This window comes from Dipodomys merriami, unplaced genomic scaffold, assembly GCF_024711535.1.
Source record: "Dipodomys merriami isolate MVZ:Mamm:240054 unplaced genomic scaffold, mDipMer1.0.p SCAF_44, whole genome shotgun sequence".
Lineage (NCBI taxonomy): Eukaryota > Metazoa > Chordata > Mammalia > Rodentia > Heteromyidae > Dipodomys > Dipodomys merriami.
In genome coordinates, this window is record NW_027206002.1 from 4,705,263 (window position 1) to 4,720,594 (window position 15,332).

Sequence of the window (15,332 nt, forward strand, 5' to 3'; positions counted from 1 at the left end):
TCACAGCCCCCTTGTTTGTTTATTTCACATCAACTAATTTCCCCAGTTCCAAATCACCTGTGGAATAGTTCTTGAGTTATCTGAAGAGTGTCCGAATCACCCTGGAAGACAGATGGCTGCACAACCCCGCCTATCACAGCGCTGTCCCCAATAACCCAGCTGCGGAATCCGCCTAGGTGCCAACAACTGGTCAAGGGATAAAGAAAATGTAATAAATACACCATGGAGTGTGAATCAGGTATCACGAAGGATGAAATTATGTCCCTTGATGGAACTGGAGAGCATCATGTGGAGAAAAATAAACCAAGCTGAAATTTCGCATATGTAGAATCTTGCCCTTAAAAATGAAATTCGGTGATGTAAAACAGGTTTGATAACAGCAGGAGAGTAGAGGTGATGTGGGATGAACAGAGTTAAAATATACTGTACAGCATTGTACTCATAACCTAACATGGAACTGGAACCTCTTTGTCCAGCTACTTAATGATAATGCTTAAGAAGCATATCATATTTCATCTGATGGTGGCTCATGCCTGTAATCCTAGCTACACAGGAGTCTGAGAGCTGAAAATCGAGGTTCAAAGCCAGCCTGGGCAGGAAAGTTGGCGAGACTCTTACTGCTAATAAATTACCAGAAAGCCACAAGTAGGGCTGTGGCTCAAGTGGTAGAGCACTTTCCTTGAGCAAAAGGAGCTTGGAGACAGCACCCAAATCTTCAGTCCAACCCCCAGGACTGGCAAAAAAAAAGTATGCATATGTGTGAATAATTGAACCACAGAACTATTGAAAATATTTTAAGATGTGGAAAGGGAAAGAAGGGAGAGGGAGAGAAGAGCTGACTGATGGAAATGACGGCTTCAATTCCCATTTGGTTGTCTGTGATGACTGTATGGAAGGTATGACTGGTGCCTGTGTCTTTACCTTCCCCCACCAACGAACTTGCCTTGCAATCTTTCCCAACCCAGTGGATCTCTTCATATTACCGGAGTCCTGGCACTGAATTCAAGATGAGAAAGCAGTGGTAGAACTACCTCATGAGTCTATGTGAGCACCACTTTTACTTTTTAATCTAAGACCCCACCATCTTCTGCCAGGATGATCTCTCCTGCAACACTGAGTCTCTACCCAAGCCACAAACTTTACCTTTCCAGCCTGGATCTCAAAAATGCCCCTGTGTCTGTCACTTTCCTGTTATCACCCAAGGTACAGGCTTGCCCTAGGACAAAGCCATATTCTCACTGACTTCACTCTTTTCCTATTCCTCTTTCCCCCTGAAATTTATGGTCCCATACATAAGTAGTTCAAGGTCCAGAGTCCCCAGGCTCCTGGCACAGAGCTCCATCCGCGTGAGGGAGAATATCAGAGGAATGGCATAGTTTCACTCTCAGTTCCTGGTGAGCCGATCCAGTGCTCAGCTCCCGGACCTGGGAGAGCTGACATGAAATCTTCTCCATGAAGCACAGCCATGGTCCTTGTGCTCATACCGCTTTTCAGTCTCCTCCAGCTGGGAGCAGGTAAGTTATCCAGGATGGAGACAGAGTCTCTCTTTCTGTCTGTCTGTCTCTCTCTTCCTCCCTTCCTCTCTCTGTCTCTTTCTGTCTCTGTCTCTGTCTCTCTCTTTACTTCTTGTTCATTAAGAGTTCGAGTTCTCTCCTTATAATTGCAGAAGAAGAGGGATAGACGCCTCTTTGTGGATTGTTTTCCTGGGTTCTCTTCATCCACCGCTGGACTCTGCCCATAGCAGGTGGCTGTGGGTAGGAATGGGAATGGGGCAGTGGGAAGGATGTGAGCATTACTGTAGAGAGACACCAGAAAAGTAGCCCAGAAACGCTCTGTGTGGTGTGTTGAAGAAGAAGCGCAAGAGTGCTCCTCATCGCAATCTCACTCACTTCCTGATAGAATTTTTTTTTTTTTGCCTCCTTTCCATTTCTAGTAGAGGCAGCACAATAGATCTTGGACATGAGGGCAGAGGCAGAAAGACTTGATTTTTCACATTCCCATTTCCCATGTGTCTGGGCTTTATGGCTCAGCACGTTATAAAGTGTCTGCTCACTTGTTAGGACATGGCGGCTGTACCTCCTTTCTGATGGCTGCAGGGAGGACAGTGGGGTGTGGCGCACACAATGTGTGGGTCACACACACTTGGTGCCTTGTGTGTTCAGCACCATGGCTTTCTCCCTGCGTCCTGTGTGGGAAAGCTAAGAATGGAAGCAGCTGCTGTAGGCAAGAAGAGTGAATGCAGCAAGGGCTGAGCAGAGAACTAGAGAAACTCACACACGTGGTACCTTCACTCAGCAGCCCCTCACAGCCACTGCACTGACTTATGCTGGGTTCTCTAAAGCAAATCTAGTGACAAGCAGTGGTCTGCAGCTGCTTTGTTTAGGAGAGGAGTCTGGGGAGCAAAGGGAGGGAGGAGAGGGAAAGCCCCAGAGAGTGCTCCAAGCAGCTCCTTACTGAGAACAACTGGGTGCAGGCTCACTGGGAGCCTGAGGTGAGGAGGAACTTTAGAAGAACCATTCATACCCAGGGGCAGATATGTTCATAGAGAGCAAGGGAAGGCTGGGAATTCCTCTGCTTTGTGTCCCATCCATTCAGGATCTGCACTCGAGGTTGTTAAATCTCAGGACCCCTGAGCCGTCCTACCCCAGAAATGAGCAAGTGCCAAATGCAGGAGCAAGCTGGGGCAGAGGCCAGGCTGCCTGTGAGGGGCTGGCATGGGTGTGTCCCTTGTGCTGTGGAGTCCTCTGGGGTGGGGGGTGCTAGGGACTCAGCTGCTTGTCCAGGCTGGCAGAGAGGCAAAGGACACGTTTAAAGTCAAGGTTCATCTAATGGCCTCTGGCAAGATTGTGGGAAGTTCATTTCAGAAAGATTTGTAAACTATACTTATATTTTATGTAAGTATATTTTATATAGATATTTACATTTTTACATATACTGTTATATATACTATATATAAGTATATCTTTTCATAAAATACTTATAATAAATATTTTATATATTTTAAAAATATATAAATTCTATAAAATATGTAATATAAAATTATATTATTATAAACATGTTTTATAATACAATAGATGGAGAAATAGTTGGTATGCAGGATGTTGCCTATAATCTTAGCTACTCGGGAGGCTGAGATCTGAGGATCACTATTTGAAGCTACCCCTGGCAAGAACGCCTATGCAACTCTTATGTCCAATTAGCCAATCCAGAGTGGAGGTGTGGCTCAAGTGTTAGAGTGCCAGCCTTGAGTGAAAGAGCTAAGGCATAGCACTTAGGCCTTGAGTTCAAGCCCAGTATCAGCAGACACAACACACACACACACACACACACACACACACACACACACACACACACACACACACAAATGAACACAATTGATTCCAGGTGATTCAACTGTCAAGTTGTAGAAAAGGGGCAAGATGTAGCAAGAAAACAGACAATCTAAAGGAAATGTGGTCAATATAGAATTGAATCATGCACGAATAAGGTCAGAATCATGATGTAGAAACCACTATCCCACAAGTGTAAAAGTGAGGGCTATAGAGACAATATACCACCCTAGGAACACACTGAAGAAGAAATCTCTGAAATAAAAAGTGGGAAATCTCTTTGTTAGGGTCATAATGGCATCTTTTAGATTGTGGCCAACTAAAATACTCTGCAAATTTTTTTTAATTAAGCAAGGAAGCACAAATAAATAGTTACTACAGTCAAAGAGTGTTTTGTATACATCTTTTATTGTATCCATGCAATATTTAGAAACTATACTCCTGTATTTCAAGCAAACAAGTTTCCCTGAACTGGAGAGCTATGATCAGAGAGAGAGAGAGACAGAGAGAGAGAGAAACAGAGAGACAGAGAGAGACACAGAAAGAGAGAGACAGAGAGATACAGAGGGGGTCTTTGTTTTTTAGCAAACAAGATGGAAAAGTTGCTGCTGTGAATGCTAGTGGGGGAGGTAGATGAATGGGAGAAAATGGGGGTAGAGCATCTTCTCTTGTCAGAGGGTCTGAAATTACAATGTGCCTCTCATTCACCTGGATAGTGTAATTCAATTCAGTTCTTTTTTTGGGGGGTGGAGTCTGGTTGTGGACCTGAACTCTGGGCCTGGGCACTGTACCTCAGCTCTTCAGCTAAAGGCTAGCACTCTACCACTTCAGCCACTGTGCCATTTCAGGCATTTTGTTTTCTGCTTATGTGGTGCTGGGGAATCGAACCCAGCGCCTCATGCATGCAAGGCAAGCACTCTACCACTGAGCCACCTTCCTAGCCCCAGCATAATTCATTTCTGACATATGGTTTATCATCCTGAAAGTTGAAATATTATTAAGACACAGCTCTAGGGATGGGTGTGAGGACCAAAGTGATTGGTGTGCATTTGTTATCTATCAAGTATAAGAAGATGTGAAATGGTCTCCCTGATGAGTAGATTTGAATCCAAAAGCTAAGATGATATGAAAAAATTAATCAGACTTAAGGAACAAAGGACTTCCACTCAGCTGGTCAAATCAGTACCAAATAACCCCATGCTGCTGATCACATATATGGTATATATGTGCACACCTGAGGGAAACCTGGAGGATAACACAGAACTAGAGAGAATCAGGGAAAAATATACAATAGCGGGACCCATCAGCTGCACTGGATATTGATCAAAATGAACTAAGCAACTCAATGGCAGCGATGGGAGGGAGGGAACAAGTGGGAAAGAGGGAACAGCTGATGCTATGCAGAACAAAAGAAATGTACATATCACCCAAGGTGGAAGAAATAACTATGGCAACACTCATAGAACTCATAAATGTTACAGACCATGAGAGACAATTTGCACCATGAAAGTTGGAATGTGTTTGTGACTTTAACTACGCATGACTATCCCACCATGCTGTGACATTTGGGAAATTCTGTAACTACTTAATCACAATAAAAATTTGGAAAAAAAATAATAAGAAGAAGGATTTTATCAATGTAAAAATGGAGATGTGCGGATTGAAGTCATTTGTTTTAGGAAGGAGATCAGGTGAAGGTCCTGCACCTTGCACTTCATCTCCCGAAGCCACTCTGAGTGGCAAGCACTGACGTGTGTTTTGTTCAGCTACCTTCTATGTCTCTTCCTGCAGGCCAGTGGAAAGTACTTGGACCAAAACAAACCATCCAGGTCTGGGAGGGGCAAGATGTCACATTCCCCTGCTTCCTCTCTCCTGAGACAAACGCAGAGGCTATGAAAGTGAGATTCTTCAAGGATTACTTCAATGCCATAGTCTTCCTCTACCAGGGTAGGAAAGACAAAATATACATGCAGATGCCGCAGTACAGAGGAAGAACAGAATTGGTGAAGGACTTCATTACAAATGGGCGTGTGTTCCTAAAGCTGCAGAAAGTGGTCCCCTCAGACACTGGTGTATACGGGTGCTGGTTCCGCTCCAAAACTCATCGACATGAGGCCATCTGGGGTCTGGAGGTCACAGGTCAGCTAATTTCAGAGAACTCATAACCGAGTTGTCTTGCAGAAAGATTCTAGATCTTATAAAGTTTTGTGCGCTTAAAGGGTTCCCCCTATCATTTATTTAGCAGACAATTGCCTACATTTCCACGTGGCTATGAATTGTGTGCAAATTTCTATCATTGTATTGATATGTGGGAATTTGTGAGAAACACAGAAGCCACATTTTGAGAGGTGGAATTGGGAGTCTTTCTTAGAAAGCCAGCAACTGCACGGGAACTCTAGTTCCAAAGACCTGCAGCCCAGAACAGAGCTGGCACAAAGCTTATACACACAAAAACCACGTGCTTTGACAACAGCAGACAACATCTAGGGGAACACTCAAGGAGGAGCAGTCTCTGAAGCAGACTTTTCCTGGGGCTCCACAGCATGATACATCTGCAATGCAAAGAATGGCCTGTCTCACCTCTAGGCCTTTCAGAGCTGGGTGAAAAGCCCCCACCCACCCAGCAAGGCATCCACGCAGTGTGAGGACAAGGAGATGTTACTTAGACACAGTATTCTTATTTCAGTGTCACACACATGGGTTCTTTCTTCTTTTCTCTCTTTTCTTTTCTTCTTTTTGTTTCAGTCCTAGGATTTGGTATCAGTCCTGAGTGTTGTCCTTAAGCTTCTTTTACTCAAGGCCACTTCCAGCTTTTTTTCTGAGTAGTTGATTGGAGATAGGCGTCTTATGGACTTTCCTGCCTGGGCTGGCTTGGAACTGAGATCATCAGAGCTCAGCTTCCTGAGCAGCAAGACTACAGGTGTGAGCTACCAGTGCCTGCCTACACACGGGTTCTTCTCATGATGACACCCACACATTGAACTGTCACCTTGTTATATGGGAATTTGTTTGGGAGATACAGAGAAGCCACCTTTTAAGAGGTCAAACTGGGAGTCTGTCTTATCAAGCCATCAACTGCAAGTACACTCCTGTCCCAAAGACTAGCAGTCCTGAGGGTAGCTACCATAAAGCTTACAAAGGCCAAAACCACATGATTGGGGTGGTGAACTACACCTAACAGAAGTGTTATATGAAGCCAGGCACCGGTGGCTCACACTTGTAATCCTAGCTGCTTGCCCGGACCTCTCCATCCATCTCTACTTGTCCAGTTACCAAACCACATTTATCTGACCTAGCAGGGTACAAATGCCACCTCCTGGAAGCTAGGACTTCCCCTAAATAGTCATTCATTTTCTCTTTGGCTATGCTTGTCAAGTTTCACTTCTTTGTTCTTATCTCCCTGCTTACTCAGCAAATACCTTATTGAAAGTGGCTTCTGTTTTAGTTACCTCATCAAATTCAGGTATTTAGTTAGCTATGACTCTAGTACTAGCTAAATGCTTATCAAATGAACAAGCTGTGGAAAAGCTTAGAGAGCCATGTGTTCGTGACTCACACCTGTAATCCTAGCTGCTTTGGAACTGGATCTGAAAATTGACCATCCAAGTCAGCCTGTGCAGTCAAATGTTCTATACTTTTATCTCCAATTAACCAGCAGAAACCTGGAAGTGTGGCTTAGTGGTAGCAGTCAGCCTTGAGCAAAACAAGCTAAGAGATAGCACCCAGGTCCCGAGTTCAAGCCTAGTACTGGCATGTGTAACACACACACACACACACACACACACACACACACACACACACACACACACACACGCCACAGAGAACTGCTATTTGTGTAAAAGTGTAAGGGATAATATGAAAGAAGGGAGGGCTGTTTTATGGATGAGCTTGATTAACCTGGCTTAGGACAACTGTGGGCTTAGGATATGATCTTTATGTTCATCCTTCTCTGTTTCCTCCGCAGTTTTGGGTTCACCTCCTCTCATTTCAGTCATGGGATATGTTGATGGAGGCATTCAGCTACTCTGTCAGTCCTCTGGTTGGGTTTCCCAACCCATAATGAAGTGGATAGGTCCAGACGAACTTGAGTTGCCCTCAGACTCCAAAGTAAATAAAGATACACAAGGCCTTTCTGATGTGGAGACCTCCCTTACTGTCCAAGAGGATTCTGGGAGCATAGCCTGTTCCATCCAACACAGTGACCACAGCCGAGTAGTGAAATCCAGAATATGGATTAGAAGTAAGTAGACATGAGTAGGTATGTGCAGCACTTAGAAGGAAAAGAGGTTCTATCTGGGGATTGTTTAGTATTGTCTTATTTGTAAGGTTTGTTCTGAAAGACAAGTAAACAAGGTATGAAAATGAAAATCACCAACAGAGTTGCTTAGAATTCTTGGGAGTAGATTAACTTTCCTCTCCACAGATCTCTCCCCTGGAGATTGTTAAGAGAGTAACTAGTGAGAGGGAAAGAAGGAGAGAAATAGGGGGAAGTGGATATAGTTAAAGTATATTGTGGGGCCAGAGGTGTGGATCAGTTGATAAAGTACTAGCCAATGAACAATAGTATCAGGTACCAAGTTCAACTCCCAGTCTTGGACTAAGAAAAGAAAAAGAAAATATATTTAATGCCTTACATAAATAGAATAGAAAATTAAATTGTTTTCAAAAATTGAGAGGGAGATAAGAAAGTAATAATAGGGTTGCTAGGATCAAATTGCATTGAATGCACATATGAATATCACAATGAAACTCTTTTGTACTGATGATACACATTTTAAAAAATCATTCATGGCTGGACCCTGGTTGCTCACACCTGTAATCCTAGCTTCTCAGGAGGCTGAGATCTGAGGATTGCAGTTCAAAGCAGGCCCTGGTAGGAAAGTTTGTGAGACTCTTATCTCCAATTAACCACCAGAAAAACAGAAGTGATCCATGGTTTTCCCCTTAAAACTTTTTTTTATTATTGTCAGTCTTGGGGACTGAACTCAAGGCCTGGGTGCTGTCCGTAAGCTTTTTTCATTCAAGACTAGCACACTACCGCTTTGAGTTACAGTGCCACAACTGTTTTTCTGGTAATTAATTGGAAATAAGTCTTCTGTAGTTTCCTGCCTAGACTGACTGCCCATGATCCTCAGATCTCAGCCTTCTGAGTAGCTAAGATTACAGGCTTGAGCTACCAGCACCTGACTCCCTTCAAACTCAATTGAAACAAAACTTAAGAAAACTAAAGCTATGATCACAAAAAAGGTTACTTGTTGTTATACTAAAGTTATTAGTCTATGAAAGAGAATTACAAATATAATTAAGAACTTGATGAGACCCCTTATCTGAGCCAATAAACTAGGCATGGTGGTACATGCCTGTATAATCCCAGGCTGTGATGAGAGATGTGAGTGGGAAGATTGCAGTCCATGCTAGCCTCAGGAAAATAGTAGAGACCTTATTCAAAAGGATAAACTAAAGGACTGGGAAGGTGGCTTAGTGGGAGAGTGCTCGCCTAGCATGCATGAAGCCCTGGGTTCAATTCCTCAGTACCACATAAACAGAAAAAAAGCCGGAAGTGGTGCTGTGGCTCTAGTGATAGAGTGCTAGTCTTGAGAAAAATAATCTCAGGGACAGTGCCCGGGCCCTCAGTTCAAACCCTAGGACTGCCAGCAAATAAATAAATAAAACATATATATATATATATAAATTGAACCTCAAGGGAGTAAACCAAAACAAATCATCATTAGAAGATTCCACTCAATAAAACACTTTTTTTCTTACACTTTCTTGACACAGAGTTGGTAGTGTCGGTCGGCCTTCAAACAAATGATGTAGCCCAGGCTAGCTTTGAACTCACAAAACTGCTACTTTAGCCTTTTCAGTGCTGGAATTCTGGGATGTGCCACCAAACATGACAAGAATGAAAACTTTTAACATATAGAAGAAATTATAGAAAAGTATACTTGGGATGAAAGAGGATATTTGCCATTAGTGACAATCATCTGGTTTTGCTGGTAAACACGCATTAAGGAGTTTCTTTGGCTGTTTTTCAGATACATTTTTCAAGAGCTCACACTGGTTACTAGTTTCTATTGTATTCATATTACTCTGCATTGGTGGGTGTATTTGGATTGTTATGATGAGCATTACATTCTCCAAATCCAAGGGTAAGTGAGAGGAAGGGGAAAAAAGAAAGACAGGGGAAGAAGGGGTGGGGGAGAGAGAGAGAGAGAGAGAGAAGAAAGAGAAGAGAAGAGATGAGCTAGTGGCTAATTCATGATCCAATGTTGTCTAGATCATGGATTCTCAGACCTCTTAGATCTCTTCTGACAGCCCAGGGCTTCTTAGTCCCATCCTCTTGTTTCCAGGAATCACCATCTTCACCCTCCTTTGTACTGATCTGAAATGACATCCTAAGGAATGACCAACACGGCCAAGATTTTCATACACTGTAAAGGAGCCAGATTTTTTTGTTGTTGGTGCTGGTCATGGGGCTTGAACTCTGGGCCTGGGTTCTGTCCCTCAGCTCTTCAGCTCAAGGCTAGTGCTCTACCACTTGAGCCATAGCACCACTTCTGGCTCTTTCCCCCTGCTTATGTGGTGCTGAGGAATTGAACCCAGAGCCTCATGCATGCAAGGCAAGCCCTCTACCACTGAGCCACCTTCCTAGACACTCAGATTTTTTAAAAAAAATCATTTTAAGAATAATTTTCAGAAATGATAGGGCTGATACAAATTCTTAAGGATTAAGCCAATAGTTCATAAATTTTTTAAAAAGTTCACTATAGACAGGCAGGAGGCTGAGTTCTGAAGATCACAGTTCAAAGGCAGGAAAGTCTAACACTCTTATTCCAGAAAACCAGAAATGGCATTGTGGTTCAAAGTGATAGAGTGCTTGTCTTGAACCAAAAAGCTCAGGGAAAGTGCCAGCCCTGAGTTCAAGCCCTGCAACCAACAACAACAACAACAAAAAAGTTCACTCCAGTTGAAACAAATTTATATTTAAGGAAATAAAAGTAAGATAATATAAAGTAATATTCAGCCTGCAGAAGATTTTTTTTAGTCTGTTGTAGGGCTTGAACTCAGAGCCTAGGTGCTGTCCCTGAGCCCTTTTGTTCAATACTAGCACTGTATCACTTTGAGCCACATCACCACTTCACTTCTGGCTTTCTGGTGGTTAATTGAAGATTAACCACAAGAGTCTCATGGTCTCTCCTGCCTGGGCTAGCTTTGAATGGTGATCTTCACATCTCAGCCTTCTGCATAACTAAGACTATAGAAGTGAGCCATCAGTGCCTGGATGAGAAGTTTTGTGAGGTTTTTGTTTTTGTTTTTGTTTTTATCACCAAGAACCAATTTTCTCCTCTTTGGAGGTAATATTCCATCATGAGGATATGGGCCATAATCTCACTTTCCCAAGTCAGCTGTCAACTCCCTGATAACTACCATCCTTACCTCCTCAGGAGTCTAGAGTTCCATCCTCTTCTCCAGTCTGAATGATCCTGATATTTTGTTAGAGTTTAGATAGAGTTCAATATAGAGACTAGGAGTTTGACACTAAAGGAGAATTCTAGGAGAAACCCTGCCCTCCAGACTCACAGCCTGTCCCCCCTGAGTGAGGGGCCATGTTTGTATTTGTACCTTATATACTATTCTATTAACCACTCAATACTTTTTTGTGTGTTTCAGACCAAATTCTGAAAGAATTAAGTAAGTATCTTGTTATGTTTGGACCCTTCCATACACCATTCTCCTGAGGTCTAGATGGATGGGTTGAGACATTTGTTTCCTATTGTGTTTCCCAACTAGCCAGAAAGTTTGGTCTATGGAAGCAACTTCTTTACTCTCCCCATTTCTTTAACTAGAACTGATCCTTACAGATCTGGGAAGTTTAGAAACAGGTAAAAAAGATTTATATGATCTGAAGAGAAACCAGAGTACACTGGCCATTTTAGCGTGGGTATCAAGCTTAGAAACTTTGAGATTATCTACAAATTTTGCCTATTGGAACATCTCATACAAGATAGGAACCTGAGATTTCATTAGCTTTCTGAAGTGGGTGTGGGCCCAAGAAACCTGTGGGGTGGTGTGGGAGTGCCTCCTTCAACTCCCTGTGATCATTTGAGTTTTCTCCAAGACTGTGTCACCACTGACTATCTGCTTTCTGTTTCAGAGGAGGTCCAGGATAAACTCGGTAAGCTAAGTATCACATGAAGAACTTCCCTACCATTTCTCCTCTTGGTCCCATTCTGTGATTTGATTCTCTTTTGTGTTTTTGTTTGTTTCAGATTGGCAAAAAAAAACAGAGACGTGAGGGTAAGAGAAATTGTTCTTCCTCCCTCCCTCTTTTTCCCTTGTCCCTGGGTTTGTAAACTCCTACAACCTGAAGCCTATGGTTCCCTGCAGAGGCAAACTTGTGATGGCCTTCAAGGTCATGGAGACCCAGATACTATCAGCAGATACAGGCTGAAAAAAGGCCTTATTTGGCCTCATCAAATAGGTCCTTGGCCCACAGAAGGGAACCATCTTTGGACTCTGCCTTCTCCCTGCTTCCTCTTCTTCAAATGGGTAATGACATGCCTAATCTGTTTATTTTCAGAATTGAAGGAAACCTGGAATTTTGCAGGTAAAGTGCTGAAGACATGAGAATAGAACAGAGTCTTGGGTGGGCATAGGAGAAGCTGATGAGAGAGTGACAGAGCTCTGATCGGAAGACCTGTATATCCTGTGCATGATGAATCTGTGATCTACCTTAGGGTGCCTGTCTCCATGGTATATTTTTCAGTCCTAATTAAGACACAAGAGATCTGGGCACTGGTGGCTCATACCTGTAATCCTAGCTACTCAGGAGGCTGAGATCTGAAGATTGTGGTTTGGAGCTAGGTCTGTGAGACTCTTATCTCCAATTAACTACCAGAAAAAACCAGAAGTGGAGCTGTGGCTCAAAGTGCTAGAGCTTTAGCCTTGAGCAACAAAACTCAGGGACAGCACCTAGACCCTGAGTTCAAGCCTCATCCCTGACCAGAAAAAGAAAATGAAAAAGAGAAAAGATACAAGAGAGTTAATCATGGGGCAAGGGGAAGGGTTCACAGACAAAACTCCAGGATGATGAAATCATACAGGAGACCTTGCTGATTAAGAAGTGAGCAAAGTTGAGCAGGAAATGATAGATGGAAGAAAAATGGATAGTGCAGTCTTTTGTGGGTCCCCCACTTAATGGGCTTACACAGAGGGACAGACATTTGGGGGATTGGAATGATACACAGGTGTTTGTGACCTCAAATGATAGAGAGGCTCTCTGGCTGTAGATGAGGGAAGGGAAAGTCTGAAAAGCCAATGTCCAGTGGTGACTCTCCCCCTACGCCTCGCCTAATCTCAACCTGAATCCAAGCACTACAAGTGAGAGGAGGTGACTTCTGGCCATGGTTCCCTGACAATAACATATTATCTTTCTCCTTTCTCCAATGTGAATAGAGGCGTTGACTCTGGACCCAGACACGGCTCACCCCCAGCTCTACATTTCTAATCTGAAAAGCGTAACCTATAAAACAATTCCTCAAGATGTATCTGAACTGGACACGAGATTTGTAGGAAAGTGTTTGGTGGCTCATCAGGGTTTCCGATCAGGGAAACATTACTGGGAAGTGAAAGTGGGGCACAATAACTGCTGGAGCTTGGGAGTGTGTCAGGATAGTGTGGACAGGAAGAAGCTGCACGTGACCTTGAGTCCAATGAATGGATACTGGGTCCTTGAACATGAAAAGGAAGACTTTTATTTTGTAAACAATCCCAATAGAATTCGCCTCTACCCAAGAAGCAAACTTACACGAGTGGGTATATTCCTGGACTATGAGTGTGGGACCCTCTCCTTCTTTAATATAAATGACAAGTCTCTCATTTATACCCTGACATGTCGTTTTAAAGAGTTATTGAGGCCCTACATACAGCTCAATCCACACGATGAGGAAAATGTATCTCCCATAGTCATAGCCTCACTGTCACGCAAAGTGAGCTCTCCTTTTACAATGTCTTCAAACCCTCCCACAAGAGAAACTGAGGCTTGTCCACAAGTGTCTGACCCCTTGATCCCTTGAATGTTACAGACTCACACTTCAAACCCTCTTTAAGCACCAATGATTCTTTATCAGATCCAGAGACCTTCCCAGAAAATATTTGTTAATCTGAGACAATAATTCCCACCTCAAAAGTCACAGGGAAGCCGGATGCCTGTGGCTCATGACTGTCATCCTAGCTACGCAGGAGGCTGAGATCTGAGGATCATGGTTCAAAGCCAGCCAGGGCAGGAAACTCTGTGAGACTCTTTATCTCCAGTAAACCACTAGAAAACTGGAAGTGGTGCTGTGGCTCAAGCAGTAAAGCGCTCCCTTTGAGCTGAAGAGCTCAGAGAAAGTGCCCAGAGTTCAAGCCCCACAACCAACAAAAAGAAGTCACAGGGAAGTTTATAGAGATGATCAGAGTTAGGTTTGCCTTTTTGCCAATGGCACAGTACTTGTTAAGGATGCATTCTTAAATTACATTTTTCCCCAATATGACCTCTATCTGTTCTATATTCACTCAATTTTCCATCATTCCATCATTCCTACGTTACTCTCGTATCTATTCTGTTCCTAGACAAAGAATTGAAGAGGGCAGACACTTGCTAACTCAGTCTATAAGCCCCACAGGACCAATGCTAAAATGTCAGACATTATACAAATAGAAAGCAGAACCACAGTTGCATGTTCCTGATGAATGGTTGATGCAAAATTCCTACATAAAACTTTAGGAAATCATATTTAGTAATGTATGTCTAGGCATGGTGGCACATGACTATAGTTTCTGCATTTGGAAGGCTGATGCAAGATAATGAATTTGAGGTTAACTTGGGTTACGTAGCAAGACACTATCTCAAAAATGCAAAACAGAGAAAAAGAGAAGAAAGGAAGGAAGAAGAAAGGAAGAAAAGAAGTAAGAAGATGGTGATGATATGTATCTATACATATAACAAATTTGCAAAGAACGGTACACATATGTGTATATACTGCCTGGATACAGATATTGGTGAAATATGATTTAGGCTGATAATCTAGCTAAGGATTGTGCCAGTGTTTATTTCCTGACTTTGATAATGTACTATAATTATGTAAGATATTACTAACGAGGAAAAGGTACATTTGTTACTCCCAGTGAGATTATTTTCAAATAAAATAATTCTTAAAAATCAGTGTAGGCACCTATAATTGTTGGAACCCTCTTCTTTGCTCTTCCAGCTTGCTCCCTTGGTCTTTTCCTTTCCCCACACATACTAATAAAGATGCCACTACCCTCTTCCCTGAACCTGTTCATTACTCAATGGCTGGTTTAAGCTTAATATGAGACTTCCTCTGTCTCCTCATTCATTCCCTCTTAACTACCTGCGGGTATCTTTAAGCACACCTTGGCCTACATTTCCCCCCTCACCAACCTGTCTGCTTATAGTGGCCTTCAGATCTCTACCCCGTAGCTTACCCATCCCCTGGTACCTTTTCATGCCTCTCTTCAAACATCATGGATTTCTGGGAGTCCCTGGGGGAGGTCCTGCACATGCTTGTGCCCCTTTGTGCCACAATTTAGACCTTCCCCCCTCTCCCTGGGAGAGCATCGGTAAAGTGGTTCCACCAGGCGGCTACAGCTTGCGCTCCCTTCCCACCCACCAGTAGTGAAATTGCACTGTGGCCTACGGAAAAATGGAGTGAGGTGGAGCTTCGTTCTTCTTTATTGAACCATCTTAACACAGTCTCCCACGAGTTCCAAGCTCTGGATATGAATAGTGACTGTGACTTGTTCCAGGGCATTTCTTTTCTGATTTTCCCACTGCAAAGAAGTCTATGGTGGGTTCCCAACCTGTAGTTGTCTAGTCCAATCCAGTCTAGTCCAGTCTAGTCTCTGTTGCTTTTGCTGTAACTGTGAGGAGAGGGAAGATCAATAAGGGCCATCCTGATTTCCTACAGCCCCAGCTCCATCCACACAGAGATCCTG

At 43.2% G+C, this 15,332-nt stretch overlaps 1 protein-coding gene across 1 annotated transcript; it reads left to right on the forward strand.

The window, feature by feature from the left end:
• The first annotated feature begins 1,366 nt into the window (after positions 1 to 1,366).
• On the forward strand, positions 1,367 to 12,851 carry LOC138807968 (butyrophilin-like protein 8). The gene is made up of 9 exons (XM_069993868.1): positions 1,367 to 1,514; positions 5,121 to 5,468; positions 7,294 to 7,569; positions 9,368 to 9,481; positions 11,004 to 11,024; positions 11,488 to 11,508; positions 11,603 to 11,630; positions 11,914 to 11,940; positions 12,789 to 12,851. The coding sequence occupies exons 1-7, from the start codon at positions 1,466 to 1,468 to the stop codon at positions 11,626 to 11,628; spliced, it is 855 nt and encodes a 284-aa protein (XP_069849969.1). The 5' UTR covers positions 1,367 to 1,465; the 3' UTR covers positions 11,629 to 11,630; positions 11,914 to 11,940; positions 12,789 to 12,851.
• Positions 12,852 to 15,332: the final 2,481 nt, after the last annotated feature.

What these genes read in the sequence shown, in the direction of transcription:
- LOC138807968 (XM_069993868.1), top strand. Translation starts at nt 1,466, where the DNA reads ATGGTCCTTGTGCTCATACCGCTTTTCAGTCTCCTCCAGCTGGGAGCA. An exon ending in CTGGGGTCTGGAGGTCACAG is followed by an intron (nt 5,469 to 7,293) that starts GTCAGCTAATTT and finishes TTTCCTCCGCAG; the next exon opens with TTTTGGGTTCACCTCCTCTC. An exon ending in ATCCAGAATATGGATTAGAA is followed by an intron (nt 7,570 to 9,367) that starts GTAAGTAGACAT and finishes GCTGTTTTTCAG; the next exon opens with ATACATTTTTCAAGAGCTCA.